This window comes from Triticum dicoccoides, chromosome 4A (genome assembly GCF_002162155.2).
Source record: "Triticum dicoccoides isolate Atlit2015 ecotype Zavitan chromosome 4A, WEW_v2.0, whole genome shotgun sequence".
Taxonomy (NCBI): Eukaryota; Viridiplantae; Streptophyta; class Magnoliopsida; order Poales; family Poaceae; genus Triticum; species Triticum dicoccoides.
The window spans coordinates 610072212-610094089 of NC_041386.1; the positions used below are offsets into that span (position 1 = coordinate 610072212).

At 45.4% G+C, this 21878-nt stretch overlaps 1 protein-coding gene across 1 annotated transcript in view; it reads left to right on the plus strand.

Moving 5' to 3' along the window:
• Positions 1-2548: 2548 nt before the first annotated feature.
• Positions 2549-21878, plus strand: part of LOC119283797 — a 38202-nt gene continuing 18872 nt past the window's right edge. The window contains exons 1-4 of the mRNA XM_037563201.1: positions 2549-2574; positions 2649-3180; positions 3614-3890; positions 3968-4059. Coding sequence (XP_037419098.1) covers positions 2549-2574; positions 2649-3180; positions 3614-3890; positions 3968-4059 — 927 coding nt within the window. The remainder of the gene's footprint in view (positions 2575-2648; positions 3181-3613; positions 3891-3967; positions 4060-21878) is intronic.

Sequence of the window (21878 nt, forward strand, 5' to 3'; positions counted from 1 at the left end):
TCTTCAATCCTTGGAAACACTCCTTGATCTTCAAAGAATCTTGTAAACCGCCATGACATCATTTCCGTATGTACTTGGTAAACCGCCATGACATCATCTCTTAAGATTGTAGTGAATCGTCATGACATCATCTCCATATAAAAAACCTATAAATACTTTTCTTATCAATATCCCTTCAAAAATCAAGGCGACAGCTGTGTCAGATCTTCCATTTTTTGGGCTCCTCGATTCCCTCGCCTGTCACTTATCCCTTTTGCTTTATAAATAGGGCCAAGGGCCATTCCTTATTTTCCCCTTCGTGCCCCTTCGTCTCATCGTCTTTCTCGTGTCGCCTCAGAGCTCGAGCATAGCCACCGCTGTCAACCTTCGCTTCTGCACCACCAACGGCCGCTGCATCAACCTGATCTGACCAGAGAAACGCGGCGCTCCTCCGCTGCTCCTTCAGCCTCTGTAAGCTTCCTTCCTCTTCTTCTTAGATCCACCATTAGGGTTTCGTTAGTTCTTTGGTGTTCTTCGGTATTCATCCATATCCATTGCTGTTCAGACGGATCTTTAAATAAGAATACGATCTTTGTTACTGTGCGGTCATAAGTAGATCTCCTTTTCCTTCATCATAACATCTCTGTCATTAATAAACATATCCCATCTGGCCTTTAGCTATTTCGATGACACTGCTTAGGGTTTGAATTTTCCCTTCTTTTAAAGACTGTGGTAGATCCAAAACTATAGCCACGAGTTGCAAAACCTGTTTCTGCATTACTTGGAGATATTTCAGATCTGTAACTTCCACTCTAGTGTAGGCGGTTTAACTTTTTACAAGATGATAACCTGCCAGGTACCATTAGCCCTCTCTTAAACCGCCAACTCATCCTCAATATAAAACTCCGATTTATCATGTGCCTATGCTTCAATTTGTTATTTTTGTCTTCTAAACTGGATTACCTGCATCAATCAAAACCTTAAACCGACCTTGGTTCTCTTTTCTAGCTTCCTGTTCAAATGGCCAAAACATTTTATGCTTGCAATTGGGTCCCTTCCCGGGTTACTAAAGAGCAACTGACTGGGTATGTTATGACTGGCGCTTTAGCAATCAAGGAAACCATTCACTGGAGAATCCCCGGTTTAGACAATCCTCCTAAACCTCAGAATGGAGAAGTAATTGTTTTTACTGATCATCTGAATCGAGGGTTCAGCCCACCCGGATCAAAGTTCTTTCGTGATGTTCTTGCTAGCTTTCAGATCCACCCTCAAGATATTGGACCGAACTCTGTATCCAATATATGTAATTTTCAAGTATTTTGTGAAGTCTATCTGCAAGAGGAACCCATTGTGGAATTATTCTGGGACTTCTTTTACTTAAACTGCCATACTGAATTTACAGACGGGACCAATACTAAACTCAGGGGCGTTTCAATCCAGAAGAGAAAGGATGTTGATTTCCCTCACGCCAAACACCATAGCCACCCCAAGGACGGGAACCAAACTTGGTTTTACTGCCGCAATACAGCTCCAGACAATGAAAATCCTCTACTGGTTATCGTGCATACCGGCTTACCAAAACTCATCCGTTCCCTCAGAGGCTGACTGCCAAGGAACGATCCAACTATGCACCACAACTCTCAAAACTCAGAGCCTTCATGGCAAACGGTTTAACAGGTGTTGACTTCGTCCGTTGCTGGATATCTTGGAGCGTTCTGCCTTTAAGCCGGCGCCCCAGTTTAATGTGCGAGTACACGGGGGACTTGAAAGATCCTCAACGTCATATTGATATTCAGCTAACAGAGGATGAAGTTACTGAAGTTGTTAAGAAAATACTTGATGAACCAGTGGTTGTATGCACCAGAGTAGGGCTTAGCCCCTTCTATGCATCCAACAAACCACCAGTTGTAAGAATTGCCTCATTTTTACCTTAATCCGTCCTTTCTTAAATATTCCTTTATAATCTATTATTCATCTGTGCAGGGTGATGATCCGTTCTGGAAGAAGAAATCACAAGAAACCGGCCAGAGCACCCCGCAGCAAAACTAAGACTATAAAGAAGCCAGCGAAGAAGAAAACCGCCAAACCCTCTGATTTGCCCAATGACAAAGAGCTTGATGACCTGGACTCAGAGGTAGAATTAGATTCTCTTGGTTCTTTTTTCATACACCTCATTGACAATGATTTTTATCAGGATGATGCGGAATCTAGCCACGCTGGTGATGTAGAGGTAATTGTTCTATCCTCTGATTCAGATCATGTGCCAGTACCAAAACTTCGTCGAGCATTACGGAAATTAAAACGTTCACACCCTCTTGCTTATTTGGATCCACACTTTTCTTTGAACAAACAACAGCAAGAAGCCCACCGCACAACCCGGCACAGTGGTCAAGTGGTTACCTCTTCCGGTTTACCCTATTCCCCGGTTCGCAAGCGTCGTCAAGAGGTATCTTGTCCTTCTAATACACTTTATCCCAAGGCGGGTTACTTCCAATATCCTCTTAATCCGCCTGATTCGAATTATCAGGGAACCTCCAATTCATCCTCCGGCAATTCATCAACCACTCAGATGCCTCCACTCAAGCCCGTTCCTGGGTAAGCATAGTAGACTTATTTTGTATGCCTTGCTCCGGTTTATTGTACTAACCTCTGTATTTTGTTCTTTTTAGTGCCAAAGCCAGACTTAGCAAAAAAGCAAAGCTGGCTACACCAACTGATGATAATCCAGTTACTGAACCGGAGAGGACCTCAGAAGCTCTTTTTCAAAACACTGACATTGCTCTGGATGATCCGGTACCGCAGGGTCATGATACTTTTGTTGATCCACCAGAAGTTAATCCAACTAGTCATCATGCTGATCCGCCAAGCCCAGCTGCCGATCCACCAAGCTTAGCTGCCGGTCCACCAAGCCCAACAAAAGCCTCTGCTAAACCGTCAAACCCAGACAAGATTGTTGATAGCACGACAAATGATGTGGTGATTACCGACTTTGGCCACACTGCTCCTGGCAATCCTGTCACTTTATCAAAGCACAGTGCCAAAGAAGAATTTTCTGCTATGGACAAAGGCAAGTGGAAGATTGATTTGTCAAGCTATGCTTATCTCAATGCTCAGGACATCCATTCTGGATATTTGAACCAGCTTTATACAAGTCGTGACTATGAAGCCGGTTTAGTAAACTTGATGAAGGTGCGATATGAGGTAAACATTTATTCCTTGAATAACTTCTTTTTTCCTTATATCCTGCTTCAAGTATCCACTCTATTAGCCCCCAAGGGCCGGTTCATCAATATGAATGTGAACCGGGACTTGTAGTAGGAGAAAATTGGACTTTGCTTGTGTAGCCCCTATAGACCGGTTTATACCTTTAGGATAATCCAGTTTATACATCAGAATTCCTTTCAGTCATTAACATGATCCGGTTCATGCAGTAAAAATTTGATAACCTTGAATCGATCCGATATGCATTAGCCCCCAAGTGCCAAGTATATAACATGTTGTATGCTTGGGACTTTAAAAATATCATTTGAGAAAAACTAAATTCGCATTAGCCCCCAAGTGCCAAGTGCATAACTTGTTATGTGCTTGGGACTTTGAAAAATTTTATTGCCAACTGATTGTCTTTCTTTTGCAGGTTGGCTTAACCAACAAAGATTCTCAAATCACCGACCTCCAGGAAAACATCAAGTCCCAGCAAGCCGAAACATCCAAGGACAAAGATGAGTTGAAGGGCGCTTTAATAGCCATGGAGCAATTGAAGGATGGCTTCAAAGGCGAGCGAGCAGACTGGGAGGCTGAAAAAGCCACTTTGACAAAACGGGCGGAAGATGCTGAAGCGGCCCTTAACCCGGTGGCAGAAGAGCTGACTGGATTAAAGCGGCAAATCAACACTATGACTTCTGCTATCTTTGGTAAGTAGCCTTGTTATGAACCGTACTGAATCATCCTTGAAATCACCGGTTTGACAATAATATTGTTACCATTGCAGGTAGCCGTGTCGCCCATCTTGGCTCAGATATGCGCAAGAAACTGAAGGCCGCTTATACTTTGATAGAGCAGTTGTATACCGGCGCTCAACAGGTCATCTGCACAACCTCGTACAATAAACCGCCGCCAACATTAATCAAGGACACATTGGCCAAACTATCCATGACACCTGCCCAGCTAGAAGAGATGAAGAGATCTGCTGCAAGGGCTGGCGCTTTATGTGCACTGACTCGGGCTAAGGCTTGGATAGCTGATCTTGATTCGGAAGACATTGGAAATGGCTATCCTAGCCAAAAAGAAGACGGGTCAGAGTTTGACAATGATGCCCTTAAAGCCTTGCCGAAAGAGATGCGCCCGCTTGCAAGTAGATTGGCCGAAGAGACTGATTTATCCTTCCACCGGTCCATCTATGATGCAGACAACAGACGGATCGATGCATCAGTTTATGAAGCCCAAAATCTAATCCCGCCAATCCGTAAGCACACTTATGCCCCTGATGTTGAACCGTCAGATCTTATAAGCGATGAAGCTGTCTTCCGAGCTTTGTCTGGAACTGGGCAACCATTGACTTCCAGCCAGTGGGTGGGGAGGCGGAGTGAAAGATCGAGGATGTCGCCTAGAGGGGGGGGGGTGAATAGGCGCTTTAAAATAATTACGGTTTAGGCTTGAACAAATGCGGAATAAACCTAACGGTTAATTTGTCAAGCACAAAACCTACAACAACTAGGCTCACCTATGTGCACCAACAACTTATTCTAAGCAAGATAAGCCACTATGTGATAGCAAGATATATGACAAAGAACAATATGGCTATCACAAAGTAAAGTGCATAAGTAAAGGGGCTCGGGTAAGAGATAACCGAGGCACGCGGAGACGACGATGTATCCCGAAGTTCAAACCCTTGCGGATGCTAATCTCCGTTTGGAGTGGTGTGGAGGCACAATGCTCCCCAAGAAGCCACTAGGGCCACCGTAATCTCCTCACGCCCTCGCACAATGCAAGATGCCGTGAATCCACTAAGGGACCCTTGAGGGCGGTCACCGAACCCGTACAAATGGCAACCCTTGGGGGCGGTCACCGAACCCGTACACTTTGGCAACCCTTGGGGGTGGTCACCGGAACCCGTCAAATTGCTCGGGGCAATCTCCACAACCTAATTGGAGACCCCGATGCTTGCCCGGAGCTTTACACCATAATGATTGAGCTCCGAACACCACCAACCGACTAGGGCGCCCAAGCACCCAAGAGGAACAAGCTCAAGGGCACCAAGCACCCAAGAGTAATAAGCTTCTCAACTTGTAACTTCCACGTATCACCATGGAGAACTCAAACCGATGCACAAATGCAATGGCAAGGGACACAGAGTGCCCAAGTCCTTCTCTCTCAAATCCCACCAAAGCAACTAATGCTAGGGAGGAAAATGAGAGGAAGAACAAGAAGGAGAACACCAAGAACTCAAAGAACTAGATCCAAGGGGTTCCCCTCACATAGAGGAGAAAGTGATTGGTGGAAATGTGGATCTAGATCTCCTCTCTCTTTTCCCCCCAAAACTAGCAAGAATCCATGGAGGGATTGAGAGATAGCAAGCTCGGAGAAGGTCAACAATGGGGGAAGAACACGAGCTCAAAGGATGAGGTTCATTGGGGAAGAAGACCCCCTTTTATAGGTGGGGGGAAATCCAACCATTATCCCACTCACCTGCCCCGCACAGAGCAGTACTACCGCTAGGGAAGGGCGGTACTACCGCTCAACCCAGCGATACTGCCGCGCTGCCAGGGCCCTGACCCCAGGGCGGTACTACCGCTAGGGAAGAGCGGTACTACCGCTTAGGGAGGTACTACCGCTCCTACTGCCGCCCTTAGTGCCGCAAAACCCGACACGAAAAACTTCGTTCGAGAATCAAGGCGGAAGTAGCCCAGACGCACAGCGGTACTACGGCAGAAAACCCCAAGCGGTACTACCGTTCGGAGAGCGGTACTACTGCTTGGAGCGGTACTACCGCTGGGGAGCTTCAGCGGTACTACTACTGTGGACCGCGGTACTACTGCTGGCGCCAGCCTTAAGCCACTACCGCTAAAACAAAGAATACTCCAAGGAAACCAGAATTGCCATAACTTCTGCAAATGAGCTCCGAATTGAGCAAACTCAAGCTTGTTGGTTATAGTAAGAAGAGGCAGGGGAGGTATGCTTAGCAAACAAAGGAGTGAAACCTACAACCGAGAAGAACCGACATACCCTCCAACATCGAAAACATCATAGAAGATGCATGTGAACTCCGTTTTCGATGAACTCGAGCTTGTCATGAACATGATCAAAAGCTCCAAATCTCACAAGGAGAAGAACCAAACAAGAACCAATAAAAATGATGCAAGGATGCAATGGTTTGAGCTCTCTACGAACGATACGATCAAGCAACTCATCGAGAGCCCCCCTTGATAGTACGGCAAACGATCCTATAACCCAGTCTCCCACAACTACCATGAGACCGGTAAAATAGAAAACCTATCAGGGGCAAACCTTTGCCTTGCACATGGTCCACTTGAGCTAGATGATGACGATCTTGACTCCCTCAAGTTGGAACCTATCAAGGGCAAACCTTTGCCTTGCACATGGTCCACTTGAGCTAGATGATGACGATCTTGACTCCCTCAAGTTGGACCACCTTTCTTGATTGCATTGGCTCGAAGAAGACTAGTTGATTGCTCCCCCATACTCCACTATGGGTGAGCCACTCTTCTGCACATCTTCACAAGTCCATTGTCGCCACAATGGACGGCAAGCTTCAAGCATATGATCTCTTCGCGATGATTCAACTTGAGCTTGCACACCACAACCTAACCCCACAAAGAACTCTCACGAAGACCATGGGTTAGTACACAAAGCGTAATTGACCATGCTTACCATACCATGGGATCGCTTGATCCCTCTCGGTACATCTTCTATGCTTTCTGTGTTGATCAACTTGATTCATTCTTTGACTTAGTCTTGATCAACCTTGAATCTTTCCAACTCTCTTCATTTGGATTGGATGATGTCTTGAAGGTAAACATGAATGATCACACAATCTTCTTCTTCAAGACATGCTTGCAATAAGCTCAACACTCATAAGACCAATCTTTGGATAATTCCTTAATAGCAACTTGGTCATCACAAACTCTCCTTGAAACCAACAAATGGACTCCAAGAAAAGCCTATGGACAAACCCTTCAAATATAACTCAAGGCAACCATTAGTCCATAGAGATTGTCATCAATTGCCAAAACCAAACATGGGGGCACCGCATGTTCTTATACGGAGGTTGAACCAGCGCAGGATGATCCGCAACCTTCTCATCAAGCTGAAGAGGAATCAGAATCCGGAAGCCGGTTTATCATTTGTGCACCGTCCTCTGTGATATTGAATCACATCGTTGGTTTACCAACATTCTTGTAGTAAGGGTGATAACCCAAATCTTGAGTGTTGATAACTCCCACCATGCTGTGCTGGTTTATAATAAGCCATGCCGGGTTATGATAAACACCAAATGATTGTCCTGGCGACTTATAGTCAATGCCAGACCCGGTTAAGAAACACTGGTTTAAATTTGGTTGTGTACTAACAACTGATAGTTGAAAGCCACGCCGGATTAACAAATACCAGGTTATATTAATGACTTATAGTCAGGCAGGGTCAATAAACGCCGGTTTATCTCAAATCCTTATCATAGGAGAAACAACTTGGCAAAACAAAAGCAAATGAAAACTTGTAGTCGAGGCTTTTCAAGGGCTGCCAGGCCCAAATTCGAGGCTTTTCATGGGCTGCTAGGCCATTGAGTTAAACCATTTTACAAAGCCTTTTAAGATGGACCTCACATTAACCAATTTTCATTTTAACTTTGACAAGTTCAGGGTTTGTATAAGATTGACTTGTCAAACGTTCGATGGGTCATACCAGGATTACCTGGACGGAGTGGCTTACTTGATGAAGGCAGGTTAACCCGGGGTTTTAGGTGAATACACCTGGCTTCCAAGCCTGGCTTGATAGCCTATTAGAAGGGTCCTTTCAAAATCTTTGTTACTATGCACAAAGAGCCCCCAAGTAACATTTTTGAGCTGTGCTCGGTGGGTGCCTATGTTTGAGCTGTGCTTTGCAGCAGACTCTCTTTGGCCCCTTGGGTGTGAAGCTCCCAAACTTTGTTGTGGCTTTATAAGCCGGTTTAATGGAAAACTCCGCTTTATAAGCATGAGCCCCCATGTAACCAAGAAGACATATAAGACGAAACGGCAGAGGCCCCGCTTTAGCAAGGATGCCGGTTTATTTTTTGATCATAATATGTACATTGTCAAAAATATATACATAGTAGGAGCCTGTGGCTCAGGTGTAGTAAGGCCGAAGATGAGATATATTCCATGGCCGACGAGTCTCCTCCTCTGACTTGCATGAGTCTTTGTGCTCTCGAACATCGATGAGGTAGTATGACCCGTTGTTCAGATTCTTGCTGACCACAAAGGGCCCTTCCCAAGGTGGGGATAACTTATGCATATCCGTCTGATCCTGGATAAGCCGGAGCACTAAGTCGCCTTCCTGAAAAGTTCTGGTTTTAACCCGGCGGCTGTGATAACGCCGCAAGTCTTGCTGATAAATCGTTGAACGAGCTGCCGCAATATCCCGTTTTTCATCTAACAGGTCCAATGCATCTTGGCATGCTCTTTCATTGTCCGCTTCAACATAAGCTGCCACTCGGGGCGAGTCATGGCAAATATCACTTGGGAGAACTACTCCTGCTCCATAAACCATGAAGAAGGGTGTGTAACCCGTAGATCTATTGGGGGTGGTGTTAATGCTCCATAAAACAGAAGGCAACTCCTCCACCCAACAACCCGGCGTCCGCTGCAAAGGGACCATAAGCCGGGGCTTGATACCCTTTAGGATTTCTTGATTAGCTCTCTCCGCTTGACCATTAGATTGGGGGTGGGACACTGATGACACATCAAGCCAGATGTGCTCATGTTGACAGAACTCTTCCATAGCACCCTTGGAGAGATTCGTGCCATTATCTGTTATGATGCTGTGTGGAAAGCCAAAGTGGAAGATCACCTTTTTCATGAACTGAACCGCCGTGGCCGCATCACACTTGCTCACTGGCTCTGCCTCTACCCACTTGGTGAATTTATCAACCGCCACTAGAAGGTGGGTCTTCTTATCCTTAGACCTCTTAAAAGGCCCAACCATATCCAGCCCCAAGTTGCAAATGGCCAGGTGATCGGAATCATCCTCAGTTCCTGAGCCGGAACATGAGCTCGGCGTGAAAACTTCTGACATCCATCACACTTTCTGACCAGATCCTCCGCATCAGCATGAGCTATTAACCAGTAAAAGCCATGCTGGAATGCTTTAGCCACCAAGGATTTTGAACCGGCATGATGACCACAATCTCCTTCATGGATTTCACGCAGGATCTCACAGCCTTCTTCAGGAGAAACACAACGCTGAAACACCCCTGAGACACTGCAATGATGTAACTCGCCATTAACAATAGTCATGGACTTGGACCGCCGGATTATCTGCCTGGTCAAAACTTCGTCCTCTAGTAACTCACCCCGGGTCATATATGCCAGGTACGGCACTGTCCAATCAGGGATAGCATGAAGAACCGCCACCAATTGAGCTTCTGGGTCAGGAATAGCCAGATCCTCCTCTGTTGGTATCTTGACCGACATATTATGCAGAACATCCAGAAAAACATTAGGCAGCACCGGTTTACGCTGGGATCCGAGCCGGCTTAGAACGTCTGCTGCTTCATTCTTGCGCCGATCAATGTGCTCGACTTGGTAACCCTTGAAGTGATCGGTAATGACATCCACCTCACGCCGATAAGCCGCCATAAGTGGATCCTTGGAGTCCCATGTACCAGATACCTGCTGAGCCACTAAATCGGAGTCGCCAAAGCAACGTACCCGGATTAAGCTCATCTCCTTGGCCACCCGAAGACCATGGAGCAAGGCCTCATACTGAGCTGCATTGTTAGCACAGGGAAACATTAAGCGGAGAACATAACAAAATTTGTCCCCTCGAGGGGAAGTAAGAACCACTCCAGCCCCCGAGCCCACCAATTGTCTGGATCCATCGAAGTGAATAGTCCAGTATGTGTTATCCGGTTTATCCTCCGTGCCTGCAACTCTGTCCAGTCATTGATGAAATCCACGAGCGCTTGGGACTTGATAGCAGTGCGAGGCATATATTTCAACCCGTGAGGCCCAAGTTCAATAGCCCACTTAGCAACCCGGCCAGTCGCCTCCCTGTTCTGAATGATATCTCCCAACAGAGCGGAGCTGACCACAATAATGGGATGGCCTTGAAAGTATTGCTTAACCTTCCAGCTCACCATAAACACTCCATATACCAACTTCTGCCAATGGGGATATCTCTGCTTGGACTCGATAAGTACCTCACTGATATAAAAAACCGGCCATTGAACCAGATACTCCTTACCAGCCTCCTTGCACTCCACTACAATAGCCACGCTGACAGCTCGGGCATTAGCAGCCATGTATAACAGCAATAGTTCCTTATCAATGAGGGCAGCAAGGACGGGCGGTTCGGCCAACTGCTTCTTGAGATCCTCAAACGCCGCATTAGCAGCATCACTCCAGACAAAATTGTCTGTTTTCTTTAGCATCTGATACAGAGGAATCGCCTTCTCCCCCAACCGGCTGACAAACCGGCTCAGCGCTGCAATCCGACCCGCCAGTCTTTGAACGTCATTGATACACGCCGGTTTAGCCAGGGATGTAATAACCTTGATCTTTTCCGGATTAGCTTCAATGCCCCTGTTAGACACCAGAAAACCCAAGAGCTTGCCGGCTGGCACACCAAAAACACACTTGGCCAGATTAAGCATCATCTTATAAACCCTTAGATTATCAAAAGTTTCCTGTAAGTCAGCTATCAGTGTGTTTGCCTTTCTGGACTTCACAACAATATCATCCACATAAGCATGAACATTGCACCCAATCTGATTATGAAGGCAATGCACACACCGCTGATAAGTCGCTTGGGCGCTTTTGAGCCCAAAAGGCATAGATACATAGCAGAAGGCTCCAAAGGGAGTTATAAAAGCCGTCTTCTCCTGGTCCTTAACCACCATTTTGATTTGATGATAACCCGAATAAGCATCCAGAAAACTCAACCGCTCACAACCCGCCATAGCATCAATAATCTGATCAATACGGGGGAGGGCAAAGGGATCAGCTGGACAAGCCTTGTTCAAATCTGTGTAGTCCACACACATACGCCAAGTGCCATTCTTATTGAGTACCAGTACCGGGTTAGCCAACCACTCAGGGTGAAAGACCTCCACAATAAACCCCGCTGCCAAGAGCTGGACTACCTCCTCACCGATGGCCTTGCGTCTCTCTTCATTAAAGCGGTGAAGAAATTGCTTGACCGGTTTAAATTTGGGACCAATATTAAGAGTGTGCTTAGCGAGTTCCCTCGGTACACCTGGCATATCAGAAGGTTTCCATGCAAAGATGTCCCAGTTCTCACGGATGAACTCGATGAGCACACTTTCCTATTTTGGATACAAGTTAACGTTGATGCTGAACTGCTTGGATGAATCGCTAGGGACAAAATCAACCAACTTAGTTTCATCAGCCGATTTAAACTTCAAAGCCGGATCATGCTCTGTGGTGGGCTTCTTCAGAAAAGTCATGTCTGCTGGATCAACATTGTCCTTATAGAATTTTAACTCCTCTATTGCACAAACCGACTCAGCATAAGCCGCATCACCTTCCTCGCACTCCAGAGAGATCTTGCGGCTGCCATGAACCGTGATGGTCCCCTTATGACCCGGCATCTTGAGCTGCAGATAAACATGACACGGCCTTGCCATGAACTTAGCATAGACCGGCCGTCCAAACAGGGCATGGTACGGACTTCTGTTTTTTACCACCTCAAAGGTCAACGACTCTGATCTTGAATCATGATCATCTTTGAAAACCACCTCTAGAGCTATCTTATCGACCGGGTAAGCCAATTTACCAGGCACTACACCGTGAAAAACGGTGTTCGACGATTTAAGATTTTTATCCGTCAACCCCATACGCCGTAAAGTTTCATAATACAAGATGTTGATACTGCTCCCTCCATCCATGAGTACCTTAGTGAACTTATAACCTCCAACCTGTGGCGTGACCACCAATGCCAGTTGACCCGGATTATCAACCCGGGGCGGATGATCTTCTCGACTCCACACATTGGGTTGTTCGGACCAGCGCAAATAGCGGGGCACGACCGGTTCAACGGAGTTCACTGCCCTCTTATGAAGCTTCTGATCGCGCTTGCATAGACTAGTAGTGAAGACATGATACTGTCCACTATTTAACTGCTTCGGGTTACTCTGATAACCCGACTGCTGCTACTGTTGATTCCCCTGTTGGTTATAACCACCTTGGTTACCCTGATTGCCTTGATTGCCCTGTCCACCTTGGTTGCCTTGACAACCTGAACCGGAATTACCTCCACCATGACCCGACCCGTGAAACCCGGGTCCTGAACCGCCGGATGGTCCATGATCATACCGGAAGAGATCTGAATTTTTGAACTCTCGCATAATGAAGCAATCCTTCCATAGGTGCGTAGCCGTTTATCTTGCGTCCCGTGCTTTGGGCAGGGCTGGTTCAACAGACGCTCCAGATTCATGCCTGATCCTCCGCCCTGTGGGGGCGGTTTACCCTTACGGCTCTGATTGTTACCCTGTATGTTGGTGTTAGCTACAAAATCGGAATTATTGTCCGCTTTGTGCTTACCCTTATTCCCATGGCTTGCCTGGTTATACTGCTGTCCCTTTGTGCTGACATTCTTCTTTCCCTTCTTCGGCTTCTCTTTGTCAGACCCGGGATCCTTGGAATTATCAGAATCAACGTATTTAACCAAAGCTGCCATAAGTGTTCCCATGTCATTGCAGTGACGCTTGAGCCATCCCAACTTCAACTTCAACGGCTTAAACCGGCAATTGCCCTCCAATGTTATGATCGCCGAATCAGCATTGATGTGGTCTGACGAATGCAGGATATTTCCGAAACACGGTGCACCCAGTGAGTCGTTGATTCGCCTTCTCCTTGGACACAAGCAGCCAGATCTACGGTCGACATGGGTTGCTTGAACATATCTTTGAAGTTTGCTATAAATCGGGCCTTCAACTCGTCCCATGAACCGACAGAGTTAACGGGCAGACTTTTTAACCAAGTGCGAGCCGTTCCGTCCAACATCATGGTGAAGTACTTCACACACGCCGCTTCATCCACATCCATCATCTCCATTGCCATCTCGTAACTCTCAACCCATGACTCGGGGGATAAATCGGCGGTGTAATTAGGCACTTTACGCGGGCCCTTGAAATCCTTGGGTAACCGCACATTACGAGCTGGGGTGAGACACGGCACTCCCCAAGAGCTAAAAGCCAGTCCTCGTTGCACTGACGTCGTCGACCGAACCAGCGCGGGTTGATGCTAAGTTACTTTTCCGTTGCCACTATTACGATTGCTACAAAACTGCTACTGTTGCTTTTGCCATCGTTACCGTTACTTTCATACTATTTTGCTACTAAATACTTTGCTGCAGATATTAAGTCTTTTAGGTGTGGTTGAATTGACAACTCAGCTGGTAATACTTGAGAATATTCTTTGGCTCCCCTTGTGTCGAATCAATAAATTTGGGTTGAATACTCTACCATCGAAAACTGTTGCAATCCCCTATACTTGTGGGTTATCACCTGCTGAAGTATCTAGGTGACCAACTGAAGGGGCCGATTCTTTTCAGTTGCAGATTGTCGAGAGTTAGATTATGGGAAACTGCCCATAGAATCAACCATCCGGTTCACTTAAGATATTATAGTATGAGTTCAAAACAGCGTGGAAACGGACGGAACTGGGTGCTACCATATTTGTTTTCATTTTTTTGCAGAAGTAGAAACGAATACAGAAACCCCGGAAATGAATATGAAAACAAATACTACCGGAAACAGACTCGGAGCAAATACAGAGCAGACACGGAAACAAAACGGTTTGTTGACCAGAACTTAAAACCTCCTTGAATCCTAGAGAAATATAAACAAAAAACAAATAATTTCTGGAATTGTTAACATGACTACAAAATAATATGGTTGTGTTAGCAACATAGGATAGTATTGTAGTAGTACATGACAATCCCGTATAGGGTCTAGTTGAGTACTTGAGTGGTAGTAAAAGTTGGTCTTGAAATGATCAATTCTGCTCATTCTACCCATTGTGTCATTGTGTGTTCTTTTGTAGTTGGGCCACCTATAGTAGAAACGGAAATTCCATATTTACGGAAACAGAAAGTTCCGTTTCCACGTGTGTTCCACCGGCAAACACCATTCTGTTTTTGTTTTTGTTTCCGCATAAAAAAATTCTATTTCCATTTCCGTTTTGCAAATTTCCATTTTTATTTTCATATTTCCTCTATGTTTCCATTTTTGGTCCGGAAAAGCGGAAACTTTCCACTCCATTTTCATCCCTTTGTATGTAAAAAGAGTCTATGATGCCCTTAGATTTAAACCATGTGTTGAATTGCTAACACTTGGTTGTTTCGAACAATTTCTCATTGAATATGATCACCAAAATGATTTACGAATACCATAAAGTGCTAAATATTTAAATTTAAAAGGTTGTAAAGTTTTGTTACCGAACATCCCTTGTCCCTCTACTCCAGGTTCCATGCTCATGTAACTTGATATCAAAATTGCAGTTGTGGAGACACATGCATGGATTGACGACCATCTTTTGGGTCTCCAGTTTATACCATGGTATGCTTAGGAGAACTCGCCATTTCATCCTGGGAACACCAAATGATTTTTCGATGATTTCACAATGAAGAATGAAATGGTTGAATGTCTCGTGTTTCCCCTTCGGAGGTGTTCTAGGAAGCATCATGGCCATCATCTCATGAATCTCCTGTCTTGTTGGATCCAATCTCGTTTACACTCTGATTTTGCACTCTCTTTTCCTTGCATCAAATACTTCAACAATATGCATCGATGCCTCATTTTAGCATTCTTGCTTGCCATCTTTTCATTAACCTTAGGACTTGGCGAATAAGGATTACACAAGTCATGAGAGGTTTAGCCAGAATCATATTCCAAATGGACTTGACAGGGACCGCCTTGATATGTGGGGTTTGGCACCATCACATGCTCATTTGTGAGACAACAAGCATCACACATCTCTCTCATTTGATCCTCCTCTGCTCGTGGAGCAAACCGAAACTTGGCAACTTGCAGACATGCTTGCAATCAAATAGCACAGATACACGTTAAACGCAATGATACCTGCAACATTTACACTACATGGAAAATTCCATGACAACAATGATACCTTTAAATTAAATGCTCACTAATCATTGATAGCATCAATGGTCTTTCTAAAATGATCTCTTCCTATGCTAGATGCGTTTTGAAGCAATGTATTCCATATGCTATAATCAATTCTACATGCATCATACCTGTTTTTTAATTGCCGACGCGAATAATTTCTCATTGTGCGCTCATTGAACTTCCTAATCAAATTATCATACCCTCTTTCGGACAAGAAGGAACCATGATGATTATTTGCTTGCACTTCATCTATGCACACATCCATAAAATGATGTGAGCCTCACTATCCCAATTTGCTTTGACTCCCTTGACTTTCTTCATCTACAACATCCATGTCAAAATGTTGATCTGTACAAGAATGGATTGCTAAAATGAGCTCATAATAGCCAATGTATAAGTGCATCTAGTGCCTCCTTTGTAGATTTGTGGATGATTTATGAAAAAAGTTGTTAAGGGACTAATGTGTTTGTGAGTATAGTCCCTGAGCATTTGGTTTAACCACTGTTAGTTAAAAGTGATGTGAAGACATTGAAGATTTTGGTGCGCCCATCGAAGACTTAGCTGAAGATTTGGACCCTGAAGGCTTACCTCTTTAAAAGTTCTTTTTGTTATTCTTTGAGCCAACATGGCCAAACGTATTGCTAGGGGGGAGGGTGGGGGTGTTAATGTGTTACTAGGACAACGGTGTGTCTCTAGTTGTTCTCAATCGAACCTATTTCTTTGAAGTTGAAGACTTTGGAAATCTCCTTTGCAGAGTCTTCAGGCTTGCATGTTGAAGGTGATTCTTTAGAACACGTAAGTTTGAATTCTTTGCTGAGGAGTTAGGAAACCTGTTGTAAGGTTACCAGTCGTTATGATAGCTGATGGCAACATGTTGGTGGACGCGTCTTTTCCAATAGCATGTCGGCTACTCTGCGTTATTCAGGAGAAGTATTGTATGAGAAACCCCTCCCCCTGACGAAATTGAGTGAATCCTAGGTGAGGAAAACCCAGAGCCTAATAGCAAAGTGATTGAGTGCCACATGTTCAACAAACTCAACAGACATATCCTTATCTAACCGTTGAATTATATTCAGAACAACACATCCCTTCGACTTGTTAGTATATAAGTACACGTGCTTGTACTCCTTTCAATTCTTAGTGAGGGTCTTATCTTTTCGCCAAACTCTCCCTCTCAAACTATAGCGCCACGCTGGATTACATCTTGCCAGAGAAGGAGGCGCTTAGATGCCGATATTTGTTTGATGTCGCCTTCAACACATCGACCGGGACAGATCCTCCGCCGCCGTCATTGCGGAAGTTTTTTGTCACCTATTTAGGGCACAAAGAACAAATCTATGACTTCTCGTTTTCATCGGAGACACAGTTCGTCGAGTTCATCTTCGTGTAACTTTCTTTGATTTTACTGCTCTTTTGACCCTTCTAGTAAAATTTCTTACGAATGGTATTGTTCTATGCTATTTCTTCAGCACTCCTAGACTCTGTGTCAAACCCTTTACATCAGAAAATTCCACTAAGTCTTTTAACAATCAATCCTGTATTATTTTGCATATTCGTCAATCTGCACAAGTTTAGTACCAGAAAGTTAAATTTCTCAGCAAAATTCATCAAAGTATTCCTCTCCAAAAAAGTTTTTTTTTTCAAAACTCAATCTTAGCTAAGCATGTGACCGTATCTACTTTCCTCGCATCTAAATTCTTCATACGTACCATGTATGTTGCTGATTCATCCGGTTCTGAAAGCTATAATCAGTTTGTTGTAGATCTCAAACAACAAATTGATACGTCTTAGGCGACTATTGTTGAGGAATCATCCAACCAGTCTTTAAACAAGCCTATAGTTGTGAACAAAATATCAGAACCAAGTTCCTCAGCTCAGCTGAAACATGTCAGAAAGGGTGGGAAGAAGAAAATTTAGAATATTACCAAAGATATCCTTGAAGATATCAAGAGTGGATATGAAACACCTGAAGAAGTAGAAAATTTGGGCCAAAGAAAGACGAGATTGCGTAATATTGGGCTAAATATTAGCTCAACTACCAATTCATCATTGAATTTAATATGGTGAAGTTTGCTATTACACCACCACCGAAGGATTTGAAAATCTCTACCCAACCTCCTCCTAGAGTTGATGTTCAACCGCATGAATATAGCATCAAAGTTGCTGACGACTTTCCTACAACATGTCACACACCAATTTACAAATTGGAGCATCACATGTGTCAGGCCAGGAATCACTCTGGCATGTGCCTTGACAAAGTAGTATCACAACACATACATGCATACTACAAGGTTTCACAAGGCTCTTATGGCAATTCTTAATATACCATTCACATAAGTAACTAAATAACTTATCAGACTATAACAGAAGACTTTAAGTGGGGCACCAAGGGTTGGGTTGGACTCCATTCGAAAGGGATCTGGTTGGATCACTGTTCCCTAGCATTGCTCTCGATCAGTTCCTTCTAGCCGAAGGAAGATCAATCCTCTCTTCGGCCACAACAGCAGGCTAGTGAGTGCTTAATAAGTACTCACAAGATAACCAAAAATAACATATACCAGTAAGCGAAGGAATATATGGCATAAATATAAACATGACAATCCTAATTACCAAGGCATAAATAACATGCAGATAAAGAGATTGAATAATATTTCAATATCTCCTTATGATCATCCTGAGATCATAGGAAGTCTCATCATGGCCTCAAAGGAAACATTTCTTATGCTTACGAGACTCTACATTTCTTAGCCATTCCATGGCCCACGCTTGTATCTTTCAGCACAGGGCCGTCTCCAGGAATTTGGGGGCCTGGGACAAAATGTAAATTGACCCCCTAAATTTTGAAAATGCATGCAATTCATGAATAATTAAAAAAAGGCAAAGGTGGTACTAATGAAAAAAGATCAAACCTCAAAATCTGAACGATCAGCTACCTTGAATAATCTTTGATGCACGGGCTAGTACATCCAAAAATAGATCTATCAATCTATGTAAAGCCTGGAGGACAAAGAAAATTATTAATGACCTATCTGACACAAGCAACAGAGGCAATTACAAAAATAAACACCCTTGCTTATTAGTGTAACCTAAAAGCCTAAACATCGACAACATATCAACTAGTCAGGTGGAGAACAAAATTTGCCGAACTAGTCACATAGGGTCATGAACCAATTCCATTGGACAGGTGACTGAATTTAATGGAGAACGAGAACATAGTAAGAGTACAAGTAATCTAAATTTCAACAAATCTACTTATGAGGGAACGGAGCAAGCGGCGGATAAAAAAGGATGGCAGAGGCACACGATATGATGATCGGGTGCGGGTTGTTTGTAGCTTTATGTGGGCGGAGCGGTATGGTAGGCGTCTAGCTGATCATGCGTGATTGCCGGCGAGCGGCGAGCTGGGGATTGCAATCGTCATCACGCAGCGATGAGAGATTGATTGGTTATAGATGAAAGGGCGACAGGGATCGAGGCGGGCGTGGGAGCTCGGGCTATCAGCAGGTTTTGCTGTTAACGGGCCTTCCACTTCCTTCATGGACTAACTAGTACCTGCACATTTGGGGGCCCCAAAAATTTGGGGGCCCTGTGCGGTCGCCCAGTTTGGCCCCCCTTGTAGACGGGCATGCATTCAGCACTCCGACGATCCAACTGCCATTTAATTGCAACACATGCACTCCAAGCATCACATATCATCTTTTTTTCACCTGCTCGATGATTTAGTTCTTTCCTGCACTTTTATTTTGGTTCCTATGTCATATATACCCTTTGCGTCTAGGATTCCTATGTCGTTGTACAAGTAGAAAAAAGGGCTACCGTTCGAGCCTGGCCAGCCCATTAGTCCCGGTTCTTCAAGAACCGGGACCCATGGGGGGTATTAGACCCGGTTCATGAGCCCAGGGGGCCGGCCGGGGCCTCGTGGGCATTGGTTCCGGTTCGTGTGGAACCATTTGTCCTGGTTCAAGCCACGAACCGGGACCAATGGTCCTCGCTCCTGGCCCACAACCATTGGTCCCGGTTCGTGGCTTGAACCGGGACAGAAGGGGGAGCTTTAGTCCCGGTTCATGCCACGAACCGGGACAAATAAGTTGCCTATATATACCGCCGCGGCAGAGCACTCCACAGTGCTCTGTTTTTTCAATCCGGCGAGGAGAGGGCATTTGGGTGCTCTAGTTCACCTCCTATGCACATGAGGTGTTCGATGAAATACCCGAGCCGCACTAGTTAAGCTTTCTCCTCTCGAAGCTTGACCTTGGAGCTCCATTTTTTCGAGATTTGTCTAGATTTAGGGGTCCGTCACGCCCGTCCCCGTTTTCACCGCTGTTGATCACCCGCGCCGATCTCGTCGCCGGCACCACCGTGGTGAGCCTCTTGTTCTTATCTTCTTTGTGATAGTCTGATTTTCTTACTTTAGATAGATATTTGTCTGATTTTCTTAATTTTGACACACATAATTATATGTAATGCACGCAGATGAACCGGCAATGGATGTATGGTGACAGACACACCTCTGAGTACATTAAGGGCTTGCATATTTTTCTCGAAGAGGCTGAGGCAAACAAGCAGAATGGTTTTATGTGTTGTCCATGCACTAAATGTGGGAATACGAAGTCTTACTCTGACCGGAAAATCCTTCACACCCACCTGCTTTACAAGGGTTTCATGCCACACTATAATGTTTGGACGAGGCACGGAGAAATAGGGGTTATGATGGAAGACAACGAAGAAGAAGAGGACGATGACTACTATGTGCCCCCTGAATATGGTGATGCTGCAACGGGGGGAGCTGCTGAAGATCAAGAGGAACCAGACGATGTGCCCGATGATGCTGCAACGGGGGAAGCTGCTGAAGATCAAGAGGAACCAGACGATGTGCCCGATGATGATCTCCGCCGGGTCATTGTCGATGCAAGGACGCAATGCGAACGTCAAAAGGAGAAGCTGAAGTTCGATCGCATGTTAGAGGATCACAAAAAAAGTTGTACCCAATTGTGAAGATGGCAACACAAAGCTGGGTACCGTACTGGAATTGCTACAGTGGAAGGCAGAGAATGTTGTGCCTGACAAAGGATTTGAGAAGCTACTGAAAATATTGAAGAAGAAGCTTCCAAAGGATAATGAATTGCCCGACAGTACGTACGCAACAAAGAAGGTCGTATGCCCTCTAGGATTGGAGGTGCAGAAGATACATGCATGCCCTAACGACTGCATCCTCTACCGTGGTGCGTACGAGGATTTGAACGCATGCCCGGTATGCGGTGCATTGCAGTATAAGATCAGACGAGATGACTGTCGGTGTCAAAACCGGCGGATCTCAGGTAGGGGGTCCCGAACTATGCGTCTAGGCGGATGGTAACAGGAGACAAGGGACACGATGTTTTTACCCAGGTTCGGGCCCTCTCGATGGAGGTAAAACCCTACTCCTGCTTGATTAATATTGATGATATGGGTAGTACAAGAGTAGATCTACCACGAGATCGGAGTGGCTAAACCCTAGAAGCTAGCCTATGGTATGATTGTTGTTCGTCCTATGGACTAAAACTCTCCGGTTTATATAGACACCGGAGAGGGCTAGGGTTACACAGAGTCAGTTACAATGGGAGGAGATCTTCATATCGTATCGCCAAGCTTGCCTTCCACGCCAAGGAAAGTCCCATCCGGACATGGGACGGAGTCTTCAATCTTGTATCTTCATAGTCCGGGAGTCCAGCCAAAGGTCTTAGTCCGGCCATCCGGACACCCCCTAATCCGGGACTCTCTCAGTAGCCCCTGAACCAGGCTTCAATGACGACGAGTCCGACGCGCAAGTTGTCTTCGGCATTGCAAGGTGGGTTCCTCCTCCGAATATTCCATACAAGATGTTGAACACCAGGGTAGTGTCCGGCTCTGCAAAATAAGTTCCACATTCCACCGTAGAGAGAATAATATTTGCATCAATCGGATCTGCTGACGTATTCCGTGGCGTGACATCATGCCACGGCCAGGCTTTTATTCATTTTACTGTTCCACCTCAGTGCGTTTAGCGAGAAGGTTTCCTTGGCACGTCTTGTCAAAGCAGAGATCGTGTCCCCTTATTCTGGGATTCTCATCAATACGGGCGTGGGTAACCCAACCGCGCCATCAACCGCGGCGCTTGGGAGATAAGCGAATTTTATTAGGCCAGTGGGGGCTCGTAGTTTTGGCCGCCCATATAAGGGGATAAGAATCCGCCCTTTCCATTCACGCCTTCTTCCTCTTCTGCTTATCCGTCCATGTGCGCTCGAGCTCCAACGCCCAAGCCCGCACTTCCCACCTCAACCTTCTCCGATCATGTCCGGAGCGGGAGGTAGATGGATGGCCTCCTCCTTCACGGAGGGACAAATCAAAAAGCTGAGGAAGGCCGGATACCTGTCTGACGACATCGCGCACCGGCTTCCAGATGTGGGGCAACTCATCCCCACCCCCAGGCCCCATGAGAGGGTTGTTTTTCTTCCCCATTTCCTGCGGGGACTGGGTTTTCCTCTTCACCCGTTCGTCCGGGGGCTCATGTTCTACTATG